This window comes from Larus michahellis, chromosome 8, assembly GCF_964199755.1.
Source record: "Larus michahellis chromosome 8, bLarMic1.1, whole genome shotgun sequence".
In the NCBI taxonomy this organism is placed as follows: Eukaryota; Metazoa; Chordata; class Aves; order Charadriiformes; family Laridae; genus Larus; species Larus michahellis.
In genome coordinates this window covers 10186482-10213725 of record NC_133903.1, presented here as the reverse complement: position 1 = coordinate 10213725, position 27244 = coordinate 10186482, and the positions used below count along the sequence as shown (strand labels likewise).

The 27244-nt window shown below is 42.3% G+C and overlaps 1 protein-coding gene across 4 annotated transcripts in view; it reads left to right on the top strand.

The window, feature by feature from the left end:
- XYLT1 (xylosyltransferase 1) overlaps nt 1-27244 on the top strand; it is a 206463-nt gene that overhangs the window by 139583 nt on the left and 39636 nt on the right. For all 4 annotated transcript variants that reach the window (XM_074597976.1, XM_074597975.1, XM_074597977.1 and 1 more), the window contains one exon: nt 20781-20861. In XM_074597976.1, the coding sequence (XP_074454077.1) occupies nt 20781-20861 (81 nt within the window). The remainder of the gene's footprint in view (nt 1-20780; nt 20862-27244) is intronic.

Genomic DNA, 27244 nt, shown 5'->3' with positions numbered 1-27244 from the left:
CAGGTGCCAGAACTACCTGGGAAAACAGCAATTTCCTGGTTTCAGCCGCTGGCCCAGATTAATCCCCTGCAAAACATGGGTGACTGCCACTCTATAGAAAGTACATCAGGGATGATATTTGCTCTGTCAAATTTACCATGACCTGACCAGATTTCACTTTGGGCAGTTGACCAAATGACAGAACCTTTGAAGCAGGTGACTGGGAGAAAAAAGTGAAAGAATACAGTTTGCATGGAGTGAGTAAACCAGACTCAAGCTGTCCATCTGCTTTTGCAAAACTTCTCAGCTTTCGCAATGTGCAGGCTTGAAATGCAGGAAAATCTCTTCTTAGAACTGAAACCCAGAACATAGATTTCACATACAGTATTTTAGCTTTGTGAGAAATGTTTGAGACCCGGTTGTGCCCTCTTGATGGTTACGAACCGAGAAATCCCAAAGCCAGCAGGGCTGGTGGAAGCTGTGTAATGGCAAATAGGATCACCAAAACCATTGCCTCAAAGGGCGGTTCCACACTTTCTCTCTGTCTGACTTATCATCAATTTGACGTGACTTAATTTAACAATTCCATGTCTCACTGACTTCAGAACTGTCTCTTAGGGCTTTCCTTCCTGTCAATACATAAGCTGGTGCTGGACATGAAAGCCTGCGTAAAGGATACTGACTTTCCAGGGCCGAATCTGACCTTACACTCCACGTGAAGCCACCATGTTGCAATGGTGCTCTGAAATGCAGGCCTTGCCACTAGACTAATGTACCAGGCACTAGGCAAATAATACAGCATTCTTTAAAGTGCCCTTTTGAATGTTAATCCTGAACTGAAGCACTGGTAAATCATATCTATACGTCTAGATGGGAGTGCAGCACAGGTAGCTTTTGCAGTACAACATCTGTTAAGATGCCAGCGCCTGAGGTTTTTATCTCAGTATTGTAACTGACATTGTATGCAGTTTTGTTTGCTCAGAATATCTTTATCTGGCTAGCCAGACGTCAATCCACTCTTAATGCTTCACAGGAAATCTTTTTTCCTGTCCAAAAAGGAACTTTATCAGTATTTTTCTTGAATCTTCATTCTCTGAGAATTTCAGATGTGCTTCTTTCTTAAGGCCCTCAAATAACCTTTTCTCCTCCTCTTTACTCACTTTGCCGACACATTTGTCTGAGATTTAGATGTATTTTGAAGGTTATCTTTTTGGTTTGCTATCCCACTTTTCTCTTCTACTGTTAAATTACCAGTGGCTGGCAAAGCAGTGGTTTTGCACATGATCACAAATGGGTGGGGTGAAGTGTTGAAATTATTATGGCTTAAAATTTTTATTTACATCTGGTGTTAACATAATATTTTCTTCAACCTGGCAAATGTTAGTTATGGGGGACCCACCCTTTCTCTGTGCAGCCACAGCAGCTGAGGTTACTCTTTCTCCACCTCCTCTCCTGGGTTTAAGGCTATAAAGCAGCTTTTCCTTTTGGAGAGTTGAGAAATCTGCAGCTTTTAGTAACTTTTGTGGATATTTAGTACTTCTGAAATGTTCTCCATAGCAGCCTCAGTCTGGCAACAGAAATAAATGCACCCCAACCGGAGACTGCTTTGGCTGTCCAGGCATCTCTACAGTGGATGCAGATTAAAGATGCATCAGTAGAACACATTTTTAGAATAGCGGTATTACTCAAAGTACCCTTGTACTTGGCAGCACATTATCTTGTTGATTACAGTGCTAAACATTCAGCCCTTCATCTCTTCCTATGTGAACTGAAGCATCTGAGCCAGCGTCTGAGACCACTCAGAGGGCTGCCTGGCAGATGAAAGCCCCAGATGCCAAACTTTAGCGTTTGATGGGCAGTGCAGCATCTGAATGCTCGCTGGACTGCCTGGCTGGTGTCCTCTGCTCTTCTGTCTTAGCTCTGGGGCTGCTCACAGGGAGGTTCTCCAGCAAAGAGCCAAAGGGTTTTAATCTGTTTGCCATTTGCTTTCCAGATGCAATTTTTTTTTTTTTTTTTTTTTACTTGTGACTGAGAAAATAGTCTGTCTCCTAAAAGAGAATTAACGTGAGTCTTCACTGGATGCCATTCAGCCTGATCTATAAACAATAACAGTACAAATGTTGTGATAATGTGCACCATTGGTTCCTAGGCAACACAGTTACGTCTTTTGTCTTCAAGATGCTAAAATAATATCTATGATAGTATTTTTGAAAGGGTAACTGATGTGTTGGGGCTGAGGAAGGCATTAAGCAGTATGAAGGATCTTGCCAGCTCAGCTATTTCTCCATCACAGCTCCAGGGCTATTTTTGAAATCTGTTTTTCGCTTAAAACTTGTCTTTGTAGACAAATAGTCCGGGGTGACCAAGTGAAAAACAGGTTTCTTTGTGCAGAATGGCTCTTTGTATTCAAATCCACAGTTAGCAAAATTCCCCATTATCTGTCTCACAGTGGCAAGCCCTTCCCATGGCGCTCAGCTGCTCATTGCATTCCTGGGCAAGAAGTGCCAGAGGGGTTTGAGAGTGTAGCAGGATGTTGGTCGTTAGGGTAAATCCCAGGTTCGACTTTCGGTGCACTCTCCTGCAACTTTGCTTCAAGTGGCTTTTACTCTGTGCATTTAATTGTTAGGTGGGTAACAGAAGCTGCAGAGAAAAACACATCCTTGTGGTTTTTACCTGGGTTTTATGAGCAGAAAATCTTTAATCTCTGTTCAGCTGGGTTTGCGGTGTTTTGTTTTTTTTTTTCAGAAAGTTCAGTAAAATAATTCTCAAATTCCAGAAGCTAAAACTACTTGAATGAGGGAAACATTCCTATTATAGCATTGCATTTTAAACACGCTCTCCCTTTGTGGCCTCACTGAATTCTCTCAGGAAATTAAAAATCTGTTGAAATTGCCATTAAGACACTTTTTTGTTGAGATTTCAGGATGCAATTTACAATAAAACAGCTGCAAAATAATATCTGGTAGCAGTTCAAAGTAAAGATGAAACAACAACATGTGCTATTATACCTTTCCCAAGTCACTCTTAAATAGTTGCAAACCGAAAGGCCATTAAAGGGTGAGCAAAAATGTTGTTCTGATTCAGTCTTTTAGTGGTGATATTGAAATAGAAAGGAGAGGAATAGATGAATAGATGAACTCTTCCTCCAAAATAGGGCTAAAAATGTAAGAGTTGAGTAGTATTTGATGTTAAAGATTATTCAACCAATTTATACATAAATTCTGGTCTTGTCTTGATATTGGATTATGCACTTTGACATTTTTTTATTCAGGATTACTACATGTGAATGAGCTGAATGGATGATTTGAATGGAATAATTTGCAACAGAATTAAAGCTGCTTTGGAACAGCAGCTAGTTTTTAAAAAGCGCTTCTGTATAAGTAAAATGCATTAGTAACTCACTGTGGTTACAGAGCGAGGGTGGCATGAGTGTGCAGTCCTAATTGCCTCTTCCCTTTACTCTGATCCAGTGGAAACTCCATTTTCCCTGGAATTTCCCTGGAATGGCAGCTGGCCACCAGCTGCCTGACTGCCTGGGATTTACTGGGGAGCAGTGATGGGAAATACTGTGTTAACTTGTACAGAGGCAGCCAGCGTTGCTCCGTCTACCTGCTGCTGTCACTCAGTGAAGTCTGTAAGACCACACCCACCGTGATGCTCCAGTCCGCAGACTCCAGGAGCTGTGGGATGGAGGAGGGTGATTGCAGAACAGAGGTGGGAAGCACGAGGCTGAGATCTTATGGTGCGCTTCCTTACATGGGAGTTGCGTAAGAGGCTCCTTCGCCTTCCTTCTCTTCTGCAGGGAGCAGACCCCACTTCATCAGTCCATAAATGCTGCAGAGGAGGCCTGGCTCAGCTCTCACCTCTCTGTAGACCAAGAGCGATACCCGTGTCTACGTTCAGTGCTGCAAAGCTTGGGTCAGAATAGGGCACCTCTGCACATGCTTCATCCTTTGGGATGTGCTGTAGAATGTGGCTTTTTCTGCCAAGCTTTTTTTTCCCCCCCGATAGTCCTGACTAGTGCCAACTAGTCAAAACTTTAGATCTTGAGATATTGTGGAAGCTTTGACCTGGTGGTGCAGAGATTCAAGACTTAAGATTTTGCTGTGCAATCCCAGGTAGAATTAGTGGCTTGTTGTCTTTTACAATTGCATCTTATTACAGTTGAATACTTCATTTCTGCTTGTTCTGCACAGCACTTTTAGTCGCAATGCATTTTTACAATACTTCTGAATCTCACCCAATACCATTGACTATGTTTGTGACTGTACTTCTGTAGTTCCAGGCTGAGCAGAAGGGATGAGGCCCCAAATGGTTCATTGTAGCACACATTCCACTCTGCCACATGACGATTAATTATATCCATCATTCAGTGTTACTTGATGAACCAGCTGTAGGCACAAGCATCCCTAACCTTTCATCAGGATAATTGCACTCTTTGCCACATTAGGAACTGGTTTGGGGCCAAGTCTTTTCCAAATACAGTCCCAACCTCTGTTTAAAAGTTTGCTGCCCCAAAGTAAGTAATCTTGCAACAACACATTATTGGGGCAGCTGAAGACTGAAAGGTCTATAAATCCAAATTGGTTATTTGTGTCGCATTATGGCTTTAAATAATTGAGGCAGTCTTGGAGGATGTTTTAGCACTGGCTCAGATCATTGTATTCTGAAGATGGCAAGTTCCATGCCAGTCAGGTGCAAGGTAGGTTCCAGATGGTTTCCATGGCAAGGGCTTGCAGGAACCATGGCTATGCATGGTCTGTGAGGGTTGATGTCGTTGCTATACCTTTGTATGGGTGGTATCATGTAGGCACTGAAACTCTTCCTGCAGGGCTCAAGTCATGTTGCTGGTGGCAGCTACAAAACTATAGCTGAAGGCTGAAACACCCTGATCTTTCCTTTGTATGTGAAACGGGTACATGTGGTGCGTCAAGAGATACCAGTGCTGGGTATCATCACAAAGTACCTGGAGTACCTACAGGTTTGTGAACCATTGCAACCCAGGAGGGGAGAGGCAGACAGGACATTGCTGGTCAGGGGATTGTGGAAGCAACAGGTCACCTCCTGTCCGCCAGGCAGCAGGGCTTGGCAGCGTCAGGAGATCAGCTGGTGACAGACTGCCTAACTTAAATTCACATGCCTTTTTTATAGTCTTTTCTTGAGTTGAAGTGAACCACTGATTCTCTTCTGATCTTATGATTAAATAAGACTCTATCGGCTGGAGCTCTGTTGAGCACAGCAGTGAGTGGGAACACCAGCCTCCCACCCTCCCAGTTGTCTTCTCGTCAGCCTGTTATATATTATTTAATGGATCTGTATGTTCCCTTTGTAGTTTTCTCACTCAGACCTCCTCTCTGCCACATGTTTGTGCCCCTTATCCCAGTGCTGTATACCTCACTCCAAAACAGTCCCAGTGAAGAGTAGGGCAGGTCGTCAGCTGGCACAAATTGTCAAAATAAGATTATTGCTCAACCCAAATAAAGGTAACACAATGTGACCTTCTGTTGTTAAAAGCAATTAAGTTTCCTTCCATCAACTCTCAGTTCATTATCCCTGTCACCCCCCAGGCCCTGTTCTTCCATGTTTTCAGGCTTGGTGCAGAATTAATGTTAAATCCCATTAGTCTGACCCCGTTTTCCCCATTTTGCCTTCTGGTCCTTTGAATTGATATGCTCCGACAGGTTGATTCAGCAGCTCAGGGATCAAAGGGAGTGGCAGGCCCACAAGGAGCTTCGGGAAGGGCCTGGTTTACTCTAATTCACTTTACTTTTAAATGATGTTTGTGAAAGGGCCTCAGCAGCGCGGTCTCGCCAGGAGGAAGAAGGGCTCTCAGCTGCATCCCTGGTGCAGAGAGCACCACAGGCCCCCTCTACTAGTGGGGTCCCACCACTCATTTCTTAGGATAATTCTAGTTAAGAGATTGAAGCTTATCATTGTATCAGTGTGTATTTCCTCATGCTTTTTCCTTGGAAATTGTGGGATTAAAAAAAAGCTTGTTTACCCTGATAATCTTTCCTGATGCATCAGAAGGACCGTCTGCTCTCAGAGCAATGTGAGACTACGCTGGCCAGTTTTTGTGTGGGTTTATGCTGCAAATTAAACAGGGAGATGGCAAGACCCAATACCAATATTGAGTGACTAAGCTCTACATTGTGGCCTCTCAGAAGGGCCTTCCCTGCTCCCTTTTCCAGCAGTGGGGCAGTGGTCTCAGGTTTCCTGCTGCTTGTAAGCTTGGTGTGAGTGCTTTCCATTTCTTTATTGATATGAAGCGTTGGGGAGCCACTGTGTTGTGTGACAGCAGGGAATGTGCCTGCTGAGCTTTGCAGAAGGCACAGGACCTCTGGATTTGGTAGCATGCCTGCCATGCTTTCCCCTGTGCGGAGCCAGGAGGTGGCCCTGCAAAGAGGAGCTGTGGCGGGGTGGCTTCAGAGTCAAGCCAAGTGTGTGGGGAGGAATGTTTTCACTCAAGTCCTGCAGTGAACCGCTCTTTGGTGTTTTGCCGGGCATGTGCTGATTTTGAAAGCGATACGGGGAAGATATGATTGAATGGCTCTCGTTTCCTGATATGACAAATGGGAGAGGGTGGGGCGATGGGGTGAATCACAGCCCCGTGGGCAGCACACAGTCAGAGCAAGAGCAAGTTGCATTTCAGAAACTGAGAAATGACCAAAACAACATTTAAGCTGGAAAAATGGCACCTGAACAACTGCATCCAGAAAAGGAAAGATTTCTTATGAGTCTGAAGTTGCAAGACTGTTGAGGCTGATGGAGGAACACACAGCCCATAATGATGGACTTTAAATCCGAGGTGGATCTGCTGGGTAGATCCATCCCGGGCACACAGCCTAGCCTAGCGTGTGATACCTGTACACGTGTCAACCTCATGTTATCCTTCTGCATGTGATGAGGAGGATCCTAGCCCCAAGGTGAGATGTCTCAGGAGGGCAGTGCCGTGTACACGGCGCGTTTCTTCGTAGGTGCTGGAGGGTCTCCACTCCGGCCAGGCAGCAGGATCGCACCCCCAGACTGACAGACGCCATGATCTGCAGGCGAAGCTCTGCAATGATGAGCAGGGTGGAGAAGGCAGCGGTGTTAATACTGCTTGTGACTGAGCTAATTTCACATAAAACATTCTCAAAGTCTCTTTCTTCCCACTTTCTTGGGAGAAAGTGAGCATTCTTTATTATAATTACTCAACCTAATGCACAAATCAGTTTTCTTACTGACTTGTACAAATAAAATTTTGGATGGATGTGGGAATGTATAAATTAGATTAAATGAACGGTTGCTTTAAATCTATGCTCATATTTAACTTTAATTTCTTCTCTTTTACACAAAACTCTCAGTAATTTAATTTTGGAGGTGGTGAAAAAAATTGCTGAATGTAAAATATTCCATGTAAAGTATACATAATATAAACAAACAAAAAGATCCCACTGAGCCCGATACCTAGATTTTTTTCTTTTAACCAAAGCCTCGCTAATTTGAGTAATGGACTTGTTGATCATTTCTGCTGCTCACTCCAGTTGCTTATTTAATCAGTGATTATTGTTTTCATCAAAATGGGATGTATCGTGTAGGCAGATGAGGTTCTACATGAATATGCAATGTCAGACAAACACTGAAAAAACGCAAAACAGGGAGCATCATTCTGTACTAAATAAAATCCCAGTGTTTTGATAAGCCTAAAAATCTATCATGTTTGGTTTTAATATTTAAATATCCTTGGGTATTGGCAGCTGGTTAGGCAAGGTTTTTCACTACTTTTTTTTTTTTTTTTTAGATGCTTTTCAGAAAATATATTAAGTGGGCTCAGTTCTTTCATGTCTGTCTTAACTCTTTGTAGTGCATCCTTACCAATGATATCCTAGTGTCGACAGGAGGATGGCCTGTGTTTTGGTCCATCAGGAGTTTGTGTGTTAGCTTCTTAAATGTAGTAGTTTTCTATATTGATCTCTGCATTGATGCAGTAATGGAATGACTTGTTATTGTAATATCAGGTAAAGGCAACTGTGAAAAGTAAATTATTTTGGCAAATACATTTCAGCAGATGTTAGAAGTCATAGAATTATAGAATGGTTCAGGTCAGAAGGGACCTTAAAGATCATCTAGTTCCAACCCCCTGCCCTGGGCAGGGACACCTCCCACCAGACCAGGTTGCTCAAAGCCCGGTCCAGCCTGGCCTTGAACACCTCCAGGGATGGGGTATCCACAACTTCTCTGGGCAACCTGAGCCAGTGCCTCACCACCCTCACAGTAAAGAATTTCTTCATAATATCTAATCTATAAATCTCCCCTCTTTCAGTTTAAAACCATTACCCCTTGTCCTATTGCTACACTCCCTGATAAAGAGTCCCTCCCCATCTGTCCTGTAGGCCCCCTTTAGGTACTGGAAGGCTGCTATAAGGTGTCCCTGGAGCCTTCTCTTCTCCAGGCTGAACGAGTCATGTTGTAACTGGCAGCAATTACGTTTTCTGCCACTCTGACAGATTAATGAATGGGCCTTGTGGAAAAAAAAATGGTTGCTCAGGAACTTTTCCTATGGAGCATTACCTACTACGAAGCACATAAGCAAGGAAAAACAGAGCAGTTCTCAGAATGATAGGAAGACAGTGCTAATTTTGGTCTGTTAACATGCTGTCTATATATGCTAACAACATACCTTCAGAGCCTAATCAGTCTAGCCTCTAAACTGTGAAACACCACAAAACTTTTATTATGATTTCTCATAGCCCATTCCAAGAACACAGAACCAGGTTTATGGTCTGGCTTACACTAGCATAAACTGAGTGCACTGCACTGATTTTGGAGCATTACAGATACGAATACAGAATGAAATGCAGTGTTTTGCATAGGGCTTTATCAGCTGAAAATAGGATAGAAAAAAAAGTGTTTGTTTTTCATTGATTAAAGGAATTGCAAGAGGGAACTTGCCTCACTGTTGAGGGTACTAAGAATATGAGTATTTTAAGGAACAAAATAATGCTTAATTTGTGTATTGCTTTCTTCCAACATGCACCTGGTAGAAGAATGGGCAGAAAGTGCATTTACCAATGTTTCTGTCATTCCACAAGTTATTTTTGCTAGTGGGAGAAGACCCTTATTGTCATAGAAGTTGTTAAATAAGAATACGCTGAAAAAAGAGAACATAACACCGGAGACATTGTGTTTTTTTCCTTGCATGGTTAAAATTAAGTAAATAACATAATTAAACTTAGACATGCTGGGCGTGAAGCCACTTAAAACATGCATCTCAATGTAAATAGCAATGTGGCTTAGAGCTGTGTAGCTAACCTATTCAGGTACACTGCTGCTTCCTGCTCGCTGTCTATCAAAATGATCATTTACGTCAACACTCAACTTCCTTATAGGTGGAAAAGTAAAATATGATAGACCTTTGACAGTATAATATTAAAATAGCCTTTCTCCACTGAATTTTCAGAGATAGTGTGTGTTCGTTACTTTCACACTCTGCATTCAGTCACTTCATACAGTCTTAATAGAAAAATGTTAAAAATGTTCAGTCTTGGACTCATTGATGTCATGCACCTAACTGGTGCAGTTTTATCATGAAAATCACAATTCTTTCCATTTATCCTAACCGCAGCTACCTTGGAAAGTTGCTGACTAAAGTGTTAATGGCAGCTATTAGTGGAAAGTCAGCTAAAGTGACTGGGAACGTTGGCTTCATTGTACTTTGTCTGAACCCATCTGACTGCGCGTGACAAGTTTCCCATGAAGTTCTCGATAACGTGCAAGCTCACCTGCCCCTGCTTGCACTGACGCTTCTCCTCCCTTTGTATCATTAATTTGGGAAGAATTCATTTTGAACCAGAGCAATGACTGTTGTTGGCTTGTCTTCTGAAAGTCTGCCATGTGGTGTGGAGAGGATATCTGGGCAAGAATGAGTAATTGATGCTGCTGCTCAGGGGAGAGCGGAGTTGAGCTGAGCTGTAGCCTTCCTGCTGAGGATCCTGGCCCGGCTCTGGAGCGGCAGCTGAGCCCCTCCATGGGCCCCCCCGCCGATCAGACAGATACCTTCCGTTCTGCTGCTGGGGGATGTTGTATGCTGTCTGCAAAGGCAAAAGAGACCCAAAACACATATATGGCTTATCCCTTACATGCCTGTTAACCACAGCAAGGGTGATAATATTTAACCATTGACTCTACCAGAAAACAAAAATTAAAACAGAAGGTTGTAGGTTAGGCTAATTTTTCAATTTGCAGATTTGCATTGGTGGGATCAAAAGCCACAAAAGACTGCAAATAAACTGTAAATGTGCCACAGCCAAGATAAACAGACTAAAATATGGCTCAACAAATTGCTCGTACTCCAGGCAGACAGAGACTGAAGTGGGGAGCAGGCAAACGTGGCAGCTCTCTTAAATAGCTTTTACAATGATTTATCTTTTTTTTTTATGCCCACAAACAGAAACTTCTGCTCGTGAACAGGTAAATGCACCAATGCGGAAACAAAATCTGCTTACTTAGGATTGGCACCTTAGTTTAGGAGAGCCAGCTCATGTTTGGAATTGAGAACATGCTAAGTAAGCTTCAAAACTGTGTCACTTATCAAAAAATGCTAAACATGTTGGATTAGGCTATGATTTGAAGTGTCTAAACCCCACATTTCTGTATTCCCTCTTTACCAATCTGCATTATTTTAATTTCCCAATACGAATAACGGGAATGCCGGCAAAGCTTGATAAACAGTTTTTGCCAGCGCTGATAAAAAATGAGCTTTCTTCCATATATGGGGTTCAACTAAACAGACATCTTTTGTGAATGTAGTGGGGAAGGAATTTTGCTTTACTACAATGTATACCTTTAACATGGGTTCTAGCCCTTATCTAAGTTAGGCACACATCTCTGCCTTTACTTAAAAATATTTGTTGGAAATACGCAATTATAGGCCTTTTTAGCAAAGGCTATCTGTCAGGCACTCAAGCTCTGGGCTAGCAAGATGAAAAAAAAAAGATACTAACGGTGATGTGCTGATCATTCATAAACTAAAGTAGAGAAATAAAAATTGTTTAACAAATCAGGGTGAAACTTTTCCTTCCTTTCTAGCAAAATGCCTGTGAGCTGAATACATCAACACCAGGTTATTTAGGGAATAATTCGTCCTGCATGAGCTGATTTTCTTTGATTACTTTCACGTGTACCAGGTTCTGTGCAGTTACACATTCAGAAGCAGCTTCAGAAGCTTTTGTTATTCAAGTGTTTTTTCAGTGCATTCATTGTTGCTAAGCATACGTATAATCTACGCTTAACGATTGCATAAAATTAGATTTATGAAAGGAAAAAAAGCATACTTTAAATAATGTATTTCATCATTTTACTGTAAAATACATAGGTTGCTTTAAAATTGGGAAAAAAAGAATTGCATACAACATGGTATTACAGGATAACGTTTTCTTTATTTCCTTACTTTTTATCGCAGCAGTAGGGATGCTCGGAAAATGTCATTTTCACAGACAAATGAGTTCCTAACATCACTCCTGGGACTGAGGGGATTTTTTTAAAAATGTTTTGTAAACATCAATGAGTTAAATCTCAAACCATCGGTGACTTGTGTGATGTATCTATGGGAGTGATGAAGAAACTGAGATACAACTGGATTGACCTCCCTGGAAAAGTCTCCTTAGGAAGTGTGCTTGTGCACCTAAGAGATCTAAGATTAGTTAAAGGTCAGCTCTCAGCTCTTAAGCTTGTGTGTAATCATTCCACATGCTGCTTCCTAACACAGGGACATCTAGACACTTATCCATAAAGTAATTTATGAGAATATAGCGTGAAAGTCGCATCATTTTAGAAGAACTACAATGTGCTACAGTTAAGCACACGCTGTTAAGTGCTTTACTGGATCAGAGACACAGTGATAGCACTATAGTATAGTGTGCTTGATAAGATCCTGGACAATTTAAATGCTTGTGTTGAAATTGCACTATAAAATAATTTGAAATTGAGTTACATTACTTTATCCCTAGCAAATAGCTAAAGAAAGCAAAAGCAACAAGTTAAAAAGTTTTAATGAGTGCATGTGGTATTTATTATCATAAAAGCTGTAGGGCTTACTAGCTGATACAGGGCTGGAGTTTTTCATTAGCCAAAGGCGTTTCAGGGTTTCATGGGATATAGCTGGAAAACGTTCCAAACAAATGAATATTCTATTTTAAAAGAATAATGAGACGTTGAGGGTTTTTATAAACTCCAAAGTTTGCTAAACCAATATCTCTAATTAGATGAAGAAACTCTCTATAGAGGCTTTGCATCAACGGCTGTGCACATAGCAAATGTTTTAAGCATTTACATATCAAATACTGCTGGCAGAGTTTTGGCTGCAGTCCAGAGCTGTAGATAGTTTTAATCACATTTGTTCATTAATCCTTGGTGGAATTCTCTTATATAGTCTCTTTAGGATTTTCATTTAAGCATGTGCTGTTGCTTGTCAGCAGTGGGCTTATTTATTTATTTTATGAATGCCATCTGAAGCCTTGAATTTATAGAAAATAGGTTGTGGAGTGTCTCAGGAAGCAGACGACGGAGTATATTCTTTTTCTCTCAGTAGATCTTCTTTGTACCCAAGCGTTTATGTACTCCCTGGGAAGAGGTTTATTCAGCAGTGTGACATTTAAGGAAGACTTTCACTCTTTTGTGACTATGTTAGTTCTTTTTTCTTTTCCATGGGAAACAGACAATGGTTGGATGGGAAGCAGTAATTGAAAGTACAGCAAAGATGATTGTATTGCTAATAAAATGTCTTGAGAGTCATACAACACTGGCAGAGCTGCACTGAGAGTGGCTGCATCCCGTATGATGACTGATCAATGCCTGGAGCATCAAAATGCAGAAAGCTAATGCTTTGAAATACGCGGGTGTGACTTCCCAGCCCAGATGGCAGCACTGTTGCTGGAGCAGAACTTTAATCTCTCAAGTACTCGAGCGAGCTAAGCTGCTATGGCAGTAGTTTTCTTCCATTATCTTGTTCCTCTGTTAAACCTGACTTGAAAGACAAAACAAACCAGTTAAGACAACACTGTTGTAAAAGCAGAGGTGTTAACAGCCACCTAGGGCCTTCCACATGCAGTTGGTCTCTGAAATCATATCTGTCGTTCTCATTGTTATGGTATGTTTTACGAATGACTGCTGTTATGGGAATCCGCTTCTCTGAGAAATGCCTGCCATGGTAATATTTGTTCTGTGATAGATAGTGAGGGCTAAATATAGCCTTCCCCTTTCTTTGCATTTTTAGATGGCAGAATCTTTTTTTTTTCTTGCTACAGCCAGGGTCAGGCTCCTCGGAGCCTCCCCTTGCACTACGTTGACTTTGGGGAGGGAGCAGTTGGGAGCCTCAGTGAGAGGGTCAGGCTGCAGATCCAGGCTATAAGAGCTGAACCCTGCGATGAGAGGGTTTATTTCTGTGTTGTTGTGCTGCATTTGCGTGGTTGATCATCTTGCTATTAGCATTTCCTTCTGGAAGAGGTCTTGTAGGTTTTTGCTTCTTTCTGCTGAATCATTCCACTGCTGTGTCCTTTTGTTAGGTTACCTGTGCATGCCGTGCACACCCCCCCACACACGTGTGCCAGCTGCCATGGCGGAAGGGCCAGTGTGGATCAGGGTCCCTTACTGGAGTAGGAGGATCCCACCCAGCTTCATTGCCAAGTGCTGCCGTGTCCCCAGCAGACGCAGGAGCGAAACTTTCCAAGTGCACTGGACACTATACAGGCGTAGGTGTGAATTGGCAATAATTCTTCTGGAAGAAGAAATCTCCTGGATTGCTTTCCTTCCTCCCCACCTCCTCAGCGCCTGGCGGTGATGCAGGGCTGCTGGCAGCTTCCAGAAGCTGGTGGGCTGGTCTGAACACGATAGAGGGAGAGGGCAGCAAGGGCGGGATAGCCCCATGCTAGGAATAGTCAGAGAAGGAACTCTCCTTCTGCCCAGGAGTCTTGTGGCATGTCCTAATACTTTACAATAATGTGTTAACTAAGATTAAATTAATCCTTTATTGGAATCAATGAGCTTAATCATAATTATTAGAATTTATTGAAAAGAAGGTAGCAAAATCGAAGGCACCCAGCTCCTCCACTCCCAGGCACACACACTCCACTCTTGTGTGCACATCTGCATGTTTGACTATGGAGTAATATCTTCCTTAACTCTGAGTAGATTAGTTTGCCCTATAATTCCAGTTTTCTTCTCTGAAGTCTTTTTCTTCTCTAGGGACCTTTTAGAAATAGTTTCTTGGCAAAGAGCTGCTGGGGTTGCTATACATCTGGGCTCTGCAGAGCTGTGCCTTCACACAGACACAGTGATTCTGGGTAAGGAAACTGTGGAGAGGAGTCAGGCAGTTATGGGTGGAAATATCAAAGCTTTGGGCACTGAAGGAGTTTTTAACAGTTTTGACTTACCTCTTCTGACTATATATTTGCCTTCATCATCCTTGCTTCAAAGGCCCTTCATTGCTGCTTCAGACCACATTAGCCTCCTTGCCCTACTTTCCCAAATGCTTTCGCCTTTGTGTTTGTTACTCTGGTTTTTGTCTGTTCAGCTGCTTTTGTGGTACTTTCCTCCCTCTGCAGCAGCACCCCACACCACAGCAGAACTACCACTATGTTTGCTAGCTGCGTGCTGTTCACCACAGCAAGGGCTGAGCCCCTTCCTGTGCTCACGTCCCTCTGTGTTGCAGCTGTAAGATCTTGCGCAGCAGCTAGCAGGCTTGCCTTTAGATAATGCTAAATTAAACATGATTAAAAATTTTATCCGTTTTCAGTGTGCCGTCTCCTGCCAATTGGGTATGTTGTTCTGTACTAACCTAGGCTGTTCGAATTGCACCGAAAGCCAGCGTACGGTCCGGCGTGGAGATGTGCCTGTGGGTGCCTGGTGAGACCTGATGCCTGAATTCAGGAGCTGCCCTTCAGGCCCCAGCTGCTGGTGTCACGGCACAGCACCCTCACAGTCACTGCAGTGCAGCTGTTTCAGTTCAGCACTTTAGTGTTGTTTTTCGAGGGAATAAAGCCTTTGTCATTGCAAAATACAGAAAATATATGAAAAAAATCTCAGAGCTGTGTCTGCAGAAGCATCGTCAGCCACGCTGTAGGTACTGGTGTGTGCTCAGTTGCAAGGACTCCCAGTTTGGTGATTGCTGGTCACTGCAGCTGACAACTATTGTGCACTTTCCTAACTGCGGTGGGATGGTGTGTTGGGGAAAATTTTGGCTGTTGCATGTCATCGCGGTAATGTCGCATGGTTAACATAGCAATTGCTTACTGTGATCGGTACTGTGAACTGTCACAACCTAGTCACACTGACATTTCTTTTGCTGGGAGTCTGTCAGTAAGCAGGGTAATGAGAAGTTCCTTTTGTCCCATGTATGTAGCAATAAAAAAAGTATTTGTATTTGTTTTTACCTGTCAGATTAGAAAATGTGTAAGAAAAAAAAGTCATCCACACATTAAGATTACAACAGAGACAAAAGCACTAAAGGCAAAAATCACATTCAAATCAGAGTAGTGCTTGGGGAGAGAAACTGCTAAGAGACCAAGATAATGTTGCTTCCAGCAGGCTTTCCCCTTCACTTCTGGAGAAGTGTGGAACCAGGACTGAGCAGGTCTGTTTTAAACAATTTTAAAACCACACTTCAATTGTTGTGCTCTACCTTTTCATATTCCAACATTTTAATTTACAAGTAACCACATTTGTGATGCACGTGAGTTACAGTTGCCTGGAAAGGGTAGCAGAATCCACTTCTCAGTGCTGATATTTCCATGTAAGAGCAGGCACACAGGAAAAGAGAAGAAAATAACGGTTAGAAATGGAATTTAGCCTGGGTTCAGCTTTGCAGCTGTCCCTAGCTCCTGCTAGTGCATGTTGTTCAGGGTAAATTCATGACAGACTTATAAGTTGGAACAATGTGGGGTATTCCTGGTGAATGAAGTGCTGAGAACAACCTGGCAAGAGCCAGTGCAGTAAAAGGCCTCCCTGGGCACTGCAAATGAAGCAGGGATGAAGATAATGAAGTTGCCTATAGAGCTCTAAAGCCCATCAAGACCATAGGAGAGAGTTCCATAGATTTCATTCGATTTTGTCTCAAACCTTGCACCAGTAACAAAAGAATTCTCCAGTACGAGAGCTGCTTTCCAAGTGGAAATGCTGTATATATTCATAACGTCTAAAAATTTTTATTTAGCCTTACCTTTCTGATAGATCAGAGATTAAGTGACTAGGAGAGAGAGAGATGATCTGTACTTTGCATGCAGGTGCACTGCAGCCCCTTGCACTTTTCACGAAGTCTGAAACCGGATTGCCCCGTCTGTTCTTGATAAATGAAATGGTTTCTAAACCCAGTCGGGGGATTTACCTGAAATGACATTTTTGGAAGACTTCACTGGTGAGTTCACTTGAAGCAGATGGCAAGCTGAACCTTCCTACCCGCAACCTCGCCTGATGAAGCAGAACAGAAACCAAAAGAGATTTTTGGCAGCCCTGCTTCTGCCGCAGCATTGTTGTGGGTGGGCTCTGGAGTTTGGGCTGGTTTTCAGTTAAGTCGGTGGCTTTTTGGGTTGCAGCAATCTGTGGTCCTCAGGAAGTTTTCCTTACTGTCACTGCTCCATATTTTAATTAGCAGGGTCCCATCTGTCTGCAGAGCCGCAGCCAGCTCTGTGCCTGGACAACCCCCTGGTTTCCAGTCCAGGGTCTACGCTGGGACAGGCAGACCAACACCCTCTGGAGAGGGACACCGAGCTCTCATCATGCAGTGGGCAACCCATGCAGTACCCAAATGGCAGAGTTCAACCCCAGAATCTGAGTGGTTGCTCTTTCCTTCATCTGATTCCTACACAGAATCAAACTATCTTGTTTCCATACCTGTGTGCTGCCAAAAGTTTATGAACTTTTGATTTAACTTAGCCAAATTGTTATGCAATTGTATAAGTTTTGATGTATGAATAGTCCCATTGAAGCGATTGCTATTCCTGACATCCTTCAAGTTGCCCATGCGTTAAAGTACCTTGCTGAATCAAGGACATTTATATTTGCCTTCACTATCTTCCAAAAGTAACAATAGCTTGTTTTTCTTTTCTCAGATTCTCCAAAGACTTTCCTAATCTATTTTCACAGCTGTAAATTAAGGGGATCTCTGCTCTTTGCTTGGATTAGTCACCAGAAGTTGGAGGGTTTGCTTAAAACCAGCAAGCACAGCATGGCCTTTTGTTCTCGGCAGTGCTCGGCTGTGGTTGTGCGTGGGGACGCGCTCGTGCCACTTCCTGGGCAGACCTGCCAGTGCCTTCAGACAATGCAAACACAAAGTCAGTGTTTCTCTTTCCAGTTTTCCATTTCAGTCCCCATCGTATACACCATATTCTGAAATAATTGCAATGGTCAGCATGTATATGTGCTTACTGCATGCCTGGTTAGCCTGCTCATGTGCTGGGACACCTCAGTCCCAGACCAGAGGCTGCTCATGACAAAACACTAGTAGCAGACCTTGCTTTGCTTTGGCAATATCTTCTGAGTTCCCTTCTTGCTATAGGACTCCCTTTTCTCTTCCTGAGACCTCTAAATCTAATGTTGACCCTAACCTTAGACTGAGCCCCAGTCCAGGGGCTCAGCCACATCCACAGGTTGAGCAGTGCTGAGGGTTGAGTCACTGGCAGCCCCAGAGCTGCTTTTGCAGCCTCCAGAGCCCCCCGTCTGCCTGGCCAAGTGCTCCCATCCTCTGAACCCAACCCTGTGGGAGGCTTGGCTGAATTGTGCTCTGTGGCTTCTCAGCGGGCAGGCACCGCACGCTGCCCCTGCTACCTCCCTTCACCCTTGCTGCAGGAGGGGAGCAGCAGGACCTGATTAAGTTCTGGTGGAGATGGACCCTCTGTCCCAGCTTGCAGACCTGCCCTTGCTTAACACCAAATCTACATCAATGAAGTCAAAAACGCTTTGTTTCCCCGTCAGTCATCTTCACTTGTCACCTTCTCATGGAAGCCTTCCCACACACACAGGCTTTCTCCACACTCTGAGTTCACTGGAGGATTAGTTTCCTATTTCTCTGCGTGCTGCACACCTGAAAACTGCACGTTTTCTCTCAGCCTCTCTCCTCTTGTGTCACCCTCCCTCCCTGCTAATGGCACAGGTAGCCAGCTGGCTAATCCTTCTCCCTGGTGCCTTGCCCTCCAAGTGAGTTTAACAACAAAAGGAAATAAAAGTGAGAGCTGTGTGTATGCATCCTTCAGCTGCAGCCTCATGCACCAACTGTGGAAAGGCTTTTTCCTCAATCGCTAGTCGTGCTGTGTTACACTCTAGGGAAACTGATAGGAATTTAATACGTATATTAGCGTGTTTTGATGTAGGGAGAGAGTAGCATGAACTACTCTCCCTATCCCCACGACTTTTTTATTTCCTTCTTGGGAAGGAAATACTAGAAATATGTTGCACTTGTTACTTTCTGTTATACCATGATGGTTAGTAAAAGATTTTGTACCAGATTCATGCTCAGTGAATTATCCCTGAAATTTGTGAAGCTATAGCAGAATTTAATTTGGCAGTGTGGAGTTGGTGTTGCTCCCAGTGATGTCTTCAGCTGAAAATCTCAGCTTTCCATTGCCTTACTTAGAGAAAAAATAGGCCCATGTCTTTAGTATTTCTCAGAAGGAGTGCCAGAGGCACTGTAAATAGCTGCTGCCAGAGGCTCTGCCATGCTGCCGCCGTACGTAAAGAAGTGTGGTAGCAATCTGTGCCGGAGGCGTTTAGGAAATATACCCCTGAAGGCAAAGTTTTTTGAAAGGTGAGGAGGATTTTAGCAACTGAATTAGCATCTATGGCATGTTCAATACCTTTGATTTTCTTTTTAATGTCATGTGGTGGAATAATTGGGAGGTGATGTGCAGCATCCTCATGATATTGGGGCCAGAAGAAGCAGTTTGAATGAAAGCTTAATAGAAATTCAGTGTGCTCCCATGCTGAGCACAGAATTGGTTGACCGCATAAATCTAAATGTCAAATAACTAGAAACTTTTACCAAATGGAAATGCAATGTTTTATTTCCATGTCGTCAACACATGAAAAGAAGCATACTTAACTGACAAAGAGTATAACTCAGTATGAGTTCTTTTTGAAAAAAAAATAAAAATTAAAAGTAGGACTAAGATGCCACCAATGTTTTCAAGAAGTGAAAAAATGTCAATTATTAATTATTTTGAGAGCTAAAAATCATGTAGGCATTTATAAGCATTATCTAAAAAGTGAGAAGCATTGAAAAGTTTGTATGACAGCCCCGAGTCCAAATACACTTGGTAGAACACTGCTAAATAGTGAAATACAGGTTGGTGAGCAATCTAGAAATGATGATGTTTTATTGAGTGGTGTGGATTGTTACTTTAGTTGATTTGATTTTTATCCTGTAAGGAAATTAAAGTTCAAGCACTTCCAAACTTGGTTATATTTCTAAAGATCATCTCTGTGTGCCCGTTTTTGCCTAGAAACTCACCCGAAGATGTCAGCCATTGAAACCATTTCATGTGGAAGCATTGCTAAGTAAATTCGCTAAATGCCTATTCATCCCAGTAAGACGGAGAATCACTGGAGCAGCAAATGTGAAAATCTGCACGGCTTGCTATACAGAAAGCAGTTTTCTGAGGTTGCTAAATTGAGATGCAGAGTCTGACCCTGGGAGGTATTACAGCTCACATGAGTGAGCATAGAAGGAGGGTCTCAGGCTCCTACAGCCTGGTCGAACAACTGGTTGATGGGCAGATACTTCATTTGGTCCAGATAAAATCAATGGTTAACTTGTTCTTTATTCATCAGTTCAGTAATGAAATGCTACTTGTGATGACAGAATAATTTGGTTCTATGAGATGCAAAGATAGTTTACTAGGCTGATAACGTTTCCAAGTTGTTGCAGCCTGACCCCAGAAGTTAAATGCATTTTGTACATGACTCCAGTTTAACTTGGGTTTCTGTGGCTTGTAGTAATGAGATGTTTCCAAGATACAATACTATTGGCAACTGTTTTATCTTTAGTTTTTCTGCCGTCGACTCCATTACAGACCATTGCTTAAATGGTGGTGTATCTATAAGTTTGTAGTTTTGAATGCAACTCAGGAGATGAGGATCTTTTTAATACGGTTTATTCAGTTTTCCTAAATATGCTGACCTAGATAAATAGAGAGTGTTTTTGCTCCATTGTTAAAGAAATAACAGACCACAAAAGCTGTCAAGCATAAATACATTCTTGGACATGTTAGCAGAAATTTTGAAAATACTGGTGTCAGGTTGCCAGTCAAACTAATTGGAATTAACCTTCTAAATTCCTTTGTGCCTATTAATTATATTGGGATTTTGACATCCAAATTCTCTTGCTTTATGCATTCCAACCTTGGCCTCTTCTCTATTACAAGGATGAAAACAACTAAAATGCCAATAGATACTTAACCAGATTCCCTAGGAAAGATCTAGCAAAGCATGTAAAATGGGACTATCAATCCAGTCATCTCACAGCTGAATGTTCATACTTAAAAAATGTTGAGCAGGATTACTTAATACATACTCTGTTACAATGCTTAAAACATCTGCCAAGAGCTGATAGGAAATTTGTTAAGATGTAATAAAGCTGTACTGTTTTCCAAGTACGCTTCCCTAAGTAGAGGGAGGCAATGAAGTTTACCAGCAGGATGGAAGTTTTTTCAGCAACTGCCGCCTTCAGAGAGCCCGTGGATGGTCTCCAAGTGAGAACAATAAGTATATAAATTACTCTAAACATAGTGGTTTTCGCAGTGTAATTTGGGCATCTTTTGTTCTTTCTTTTGCAGGACAAATGACCAGCTAGTAGCATTCCTGTCCAGATATCGTGATATGAACTTCTTGAAATCACATGGGAGGGACAACGCAAGGTAAGCTGTTCCTTTCCTCATCTTATTTTAACCATGGCGCTGAGAGTTTTTGCATAGTGATGGTTTTCCAGCATTATCTGAAGAAATCCCTAGTCCAGGAAAGCAAAGTGAATGAGAAGGAAACCCTCTCCTGAGGGTAATTGTTTATTGGTCCAGAATGGTTTCTCCCCAGAGTCAGTTTGCAAAGATGCTTTTGTGGGGAGGGAGACATTAAGTAGACTGATGCTCGCTCCCTCCTTGGGGCTTGGCAAAGATCGATGTTTCAGGAGCCAAGCAGTAATTGCCCCGCACAACAGCACTTCCCAGTCCCAGCCATGCTGGTGACTGAGACCTGCGCTGGCCGGGGTTGGCAGCAAAGCTTTGTACAAGCAGAACATCTCTGCAAGATGTGGGAGCCTCTACCAGCCTGCACATGCTAGCGAGGGTGAGGATGGTGGCTGGAGGGTTATCACGATCTGCTGCAGTTTTGAAGTCCTTGGATGAATGTCCTTCTTCATCCACACTGCGTAGGTCTCAGGGAAAAGAGAACACGCCGTGTTTCCCACAACGCATCACTAATACTGACAGCTTTGTGGTTTGAGGGATCAGCAGTGACCAAACACCATGTTCCCAAAGACTTAAACAATCTCTGCAGGTAGAAGATCTTTCCCATCTGATTGCAGTGGTCCTCTTTTTCTCTGTATTGATAGTTTTGCTTTTCCTCTTTATTTCTAGTTTTGTACCGTAATAGCAGTCTTGCAACAGTTCCAGCAACTCCATAAGCTGAGTACGATTGGCTTCACACCTAAAAATATTATTTTATTCTGCCTGGGTCACCAGGTCATCTCTTTATTCTGTAAAAAGTCAAGCATGCTGTAAGGCTGGGTTCAGATAGTGTACACAGAGAATGTGACACATCGCGCCGTACGTTCAGTGCAGTGGGTGGGCAGAATAACGCACAGGTCTCTCTCATTTTTTGGCTGCTCTTGTCACTAGATTTATCAATTCTGTCATGTTCCTGTTTCAATGAAGTCCTCACAACCATTTGTCTTGTGCATGCAGAAATTCTATAGCAGGTAGTAAAAAATAATACCGCGAGGAGTAATATTTAAATCCAAGTCAACAGTTTTCACAGGAGAGTCTCTGGTTTGGGAAATGCAACGTGTCAGAGTGATTGGCAGGCTCAGCTCTGGCTGGCAATAGTGATCGACAGCAGAGTTAAAGTAGAAAAGGGAAAAGAAATGGCCAGGGAAAAGCAGTCCGTCTCTAGCACCTTTTTGCTCCTCTGGTGCACCTGATTCTTCTCAAATTCCCTGAGCTGGCTAAGGAAAATAACTAATGAATTATGACATGCCTGCATCAAGCTGGTTTGAACATGCCAACCTCAGCTGGGTTAGAACAATTTAGATCAATTAAACAGACTAATCTGGTATTAATTTAATAATGAAATGAGCTAATGTGCCACTTGTCCTCCCCTCACAGGAACAACAACCCATTTTTTAGTTCAGTGGTTCCCTTTGACTGTATAAACAATTAAATACCTTTTAGCCTATTACAACATGTTGATGTGTTTTATTTTTTCTCCTGGATTTCTCCCATAAATTGTCTGTGCATCAGGGAACATAATGTGGGACACGAGCGCAGTTTTGCCGTCCCTGTCTGCTGTGGTTTTGTAGTCCCTGAGTCCCGTAAGCATTCCCACTGCTGACCACTGGATGAATGGATCCTTTCATGTTGCCCCTTGGCAGCTCCCCAGAATTTCTATCCTGGAGATACAGTGCTTCCCCTCCTCCTGCATAGCCCCGATAACTGTAGAGACAGGACTCAAGCCAGCAGCTGCAGAAGCCTCTGAGTAATATTGGTGTTTGGTAAAAATTAATTCTATTGGTGTCAAAAGCTGATCAAAAAGCAGTTAGCCTGCTGTTAGTGCTGCAGGTGAATTTCCAGTTCTACATCCACCTGTTGAGAGAGAAAGTGTATCTAATGTGAAGATCTCTTGCCTGATCTTTCAGTTTCAGTGTTTCAGTAACTCAGTCTTGCCTAAACTGGTAAATGTACCGTCTGCTCTGCCCATTTGACACACGGCTTCCAATTGACTTTCATTTTATGCCCAAGGTGTGTAAGCTGTGATCATGCTGGTGAGGTTTATTCCTGTAGTTAGAGTGATGAAATCCTCTGGGCTGAAACACCTTGTATAAGCATGAGATGAGACCGAAGGCCCGTCTAGGCTGTCACCTCGTGTCCTGCTGCTCCGTCTGCTCCCGGGAGCAGAGAAGAGGCGGCTAGTGGTGCTTCCTTACGATATTCTCTCAACCTCCTGTGACCTTTGCTTGGGGAATTTCCACAGCCAAATTTGGTGACTTGCTCATTTAAGAGTAAGGGATGATTTTTTTTTTTCTATTAATTTTTCCAGTTACTTTTTTGATTTTGCCATTTACTTTGCCTTGTCATAGCCCTGTGGAAAAGAAATATCCCATGGGGGGAATGGTATGGCCAAGAGCTTAGTAGGGTCTAGAAGAGAAGCAACAGACTCAAGGTTTAGCAACAAAATTCGAAAAAAAAAAAAAAAAAAAGGCAGCTTTTGGAAAGGATTTGGGACACAGGCCAGTCTCCAAGTTATTGGGCAATAGGAGAAAACTCTCTTGGGACATCCTATCTCAAAACAGACTGGAACAGGATTTTTTTATTTAAAATGGCTAGTTAAAGCCATGATAAGGGACAGGACATTGGACTAGACTGACTGCCGCCCCATGTACAATAATAATTTTGCTGTTCCAAGGTGTTTTTCTCAAAATAAGTGAAGTAATAATACAGGAGCTCAGCATTTAAATATCACTGAAAGCAATGTATAACCCTTGCTGCTCGTTTTTATTTTAATATGTGGATAAATAATGGCTCCTAAACAATAAGCTTTTCAACTGTCTAAGTCTGCTTTGTAAACAACTGGAAACTCTGAATTTTAAGTCATCATAGTCTTTGGATCATACAACAAAAAGAGAAAAATTAGAAATGCCATCTGAAAACTGAAATGCTTATACGGCTCAATTACAATGTACTTTGTATTCAAGCCTTGTTCACAATCAGTACATGTTTTACTGCCAAATAGGGAGAGAAACCAGGCTTCCTTTTATAGAGTGAAGTTTTCTTTTCGTTATGCCAAAGTCATTAAAAAGTGCATCGCTCTGATTTTTCTTTAGTGGCTTCGGAAAAGGGAATGGACGTGAAAATGGCTCCTTAACTCAGCTGGAGAAGCATTATTTCCTTAGAGAGCTGGATGTATGAAATGAAATTGCATACAGTGGCTGGAGTCATTTCATAGTACTTAGTGGGCAACACTTCCATTTTCTTCTCTTTTCAGTGTCTTAGGCTATTAAAAGGAAAAGAATAACACGGTAGTTGTATAAGCTATTACAATTTGAAACACCCGGAAGATTTGGTTTTTTGGCAGGAGCAGCACCTGGCCGATGTATTATAAAATATAAAGACAGTCAAATGTGACATCTACAATGACAGGCAGGAAAAAGGTTGGGTTTTTTTTATAGGAACCTTGTCACAGTAGTCGTTTGGGAAACAGTGTAAACATGCTGTGAAGGCTGGATACTGTTACATCTTAGAGGAATCTGGAGCTCACAGGCAAAATAGACAGCTCAAGAAAAGGCCATTAAAAGTTTGTTTTGTATCTGGGTTCTTTTCTTGTGCTGTTTTTTTTTGTCCTCATTAATGCTATTCTTCACAGTTGTGTTGTCCTCATTCTGGCTTCTGGGTTCCGGATACTTTTAGAGGTGTTGCTGAATGGTTTTTAGTAAGGAGCATCGCAAGCCCATCCCTGTTCTCAGAGGGTGGAGAGACCTTAACTTCCGAAGGGTTGGAACATGTTCCCAGAATCTCCACCTCTTTCAGCCCAGTTCTGCTGATGTGTATCGGTTTAATCACCTTTTCAGACATGCATTTTTCCCACTGCGGCACATGCTGTTCCTTGGCATGCTGTACACTGGGTTGATGGTAGTTTGTCGATCAGTAAGAAAATGGATCACAAATATTGCTGCACTGGTGAATTGCCCAATACTAGGGAATACTAGGGAAATCGCCCAATACCCAAATACTAGGGAAAAAAACTGATACATCATCCGGGCTGTTGGAATTGTTTAACCACCCAGCTCCCAGCAGCACGTACCTTGCTGCTCATGTGAAATATCTGGTGGTTCATTTGGCTCAAATTTCCCTCAGCCATACTCTGTTATTTTTTTTTTTTTAAACACTTCAGTATTCTGAAGCACACAGACTAGGAAGATCTATTTTTTGCTTGTAAGTAGTTCAGCCCAACAGTTGCATGTGAACTGTAGCGACTGAAATAGCAACGTGCATCTTCTATGCAAATGGGCTGCACTTAAAATTTTTAGACATTACAGCGAACTTTCAAATGTTCCTTTTGCTTTATGTGAAGCATGAGGGGAGCCATAAAGCCTTCACTCCTTCGGCTTGACAATTTGCTTTCTTGTAGTCTTTTATTTCTGCTCAGTTTTGGAAAACAATGCTAGGTTGTCATTGCAAAGGAGAACAAAATAGGTTGAAGATGATAGGAAGATGCAGTAAGAACAGCCATATGGGACAAAACAGGATGTTTTTTGGTCTTGGTAGGGTATACAAGCCAGATTGTCCACCAGTTCAGGAAGGTGCGATAAGTGAGAAGGTTTGAAGTAGCAATAATTTATGGGGTGGGGCAGGAATTAGGAAGGAGATGAAAATTGAGGTACAGGTAAAGTAATTAGAAATCTGATTGCTCTCTAAGAACACTGAGTTGCACGCTTCATTTTCAGTGGTATAAATAGTAACATTTGTGTCCTTTCATCCAAGATCCTGTGTCATATTATAAAATAATTATGGCAGGAAACATCCTTTTAAGTTGGATAGATATTGTTGGCCCTGTTTTACCCACAGGTCAATAGCACGATTTGGTAACTTGAAAATCTGTATAGAAGGGACTCACATTTGCCTTCAGTCACTTGGAAAGTTTGAATCCCCATTTCCTTTTCTTTCTTTAGTCATCTAGTACGCAGATCCCGAGATTTGAGCACAGTAGAAACACCCAGTGAGATGCTATTGCGGTGGACACCCAGGTGTCCTCTGCACTGCGTGTCCCTTTGCATACCCTGTAGGCGCAGCACCGGCTGCGATCTGCTGGCCGTGGTGGAAGCTGTAACGTGTGCTGTAGCTGCTCCAGCAGCAGCAGCATGTAGATGAGATGGCTTCAAGCTCAGCCACTCAGGCCCAGCAGCATTCCCAGGTCAGAGACTGCTCAGTCATGTGGGTGTTGGGAAAAGAGGAGTTGAGGGGACAAGAAATCTTCTAGGGAAGACATTTATTGGAGACAAACAGATGGCAAAATGTCAGCTTTCATATCATTGAGTCTGTCTGTGGTAAATTCATGCTACATCTCTGCATACTATCATTTGCAGTTTTCTCCCTGTTTTACTTATGTTATATAAAAAGAAACAAAACCACTTGAGTTGTGATCATGAGAGGAAGCCATTACATTTTTGTCCTTGAAGAAGCTGTTCCAGTGTTTCTTAAAAGATATTGTAAGTGAAGAGTGGTGAAAAAATACCCACAGGAAAGTCTTTGGAAGTCCCTCTCAAGTCATGTACTCACAAGGGACTGTATGGAACTGTTGTCAAAACAAGGCAATTCCTAGTAGAGTCATTACTGCAAAAAATAGACTCTGCAAGTTTCCTACATTAAAAATAATTTTAGTGTTGGTGTTTTTTTAATTTTTGGGACATTGGAAGAGTTTGCTCCCTGACCTGCATCATTAAAATATTGAGAAGCATTAAGGCTTTTTAAGACTTCCTCTGAAAGATGGATTTCTAGAAGATCGAAAGTAACATTTTTCCAAACTAGTGGATGTTAACACTTAGGAAAAGGTGGACGAGAAGAAATAATCATGAGGAATTTCCTCTAAACATAATGCAAAGATGTGATATGACTAAAGGATTAAATGGGTATACTGGGAAAATTACATATGAAGGAAGCAGAAAGAAATTATGTAGAGTATGGGGCATCTATTGTAAAGCTTGAAAAATCAAGTTATGTCCATACAGAGGTGGAATAATGACCAGATAAAATGTGTGTACTCATCAGCTTTCAACCGCATCTCATGTGGAATATTCTGAACACCATGGACGTTTGGTTCCCATAAAGTTGCTATTGATTGAGAAGGGCCATGCTTAACGTAATATTCCAAGGTGGACTTTTAACTTGAAAGACACATTCAAAATACTGTACAATTTTTCCTACACAGTAAATGTTCTAAACTTTATATTGTCCGACCTTTTTGGCAGCATACCAGTTATCTGCCCCAGGTTTACTTGCACACTGAGCATAAAACTGTTTAAGCATACATTGGA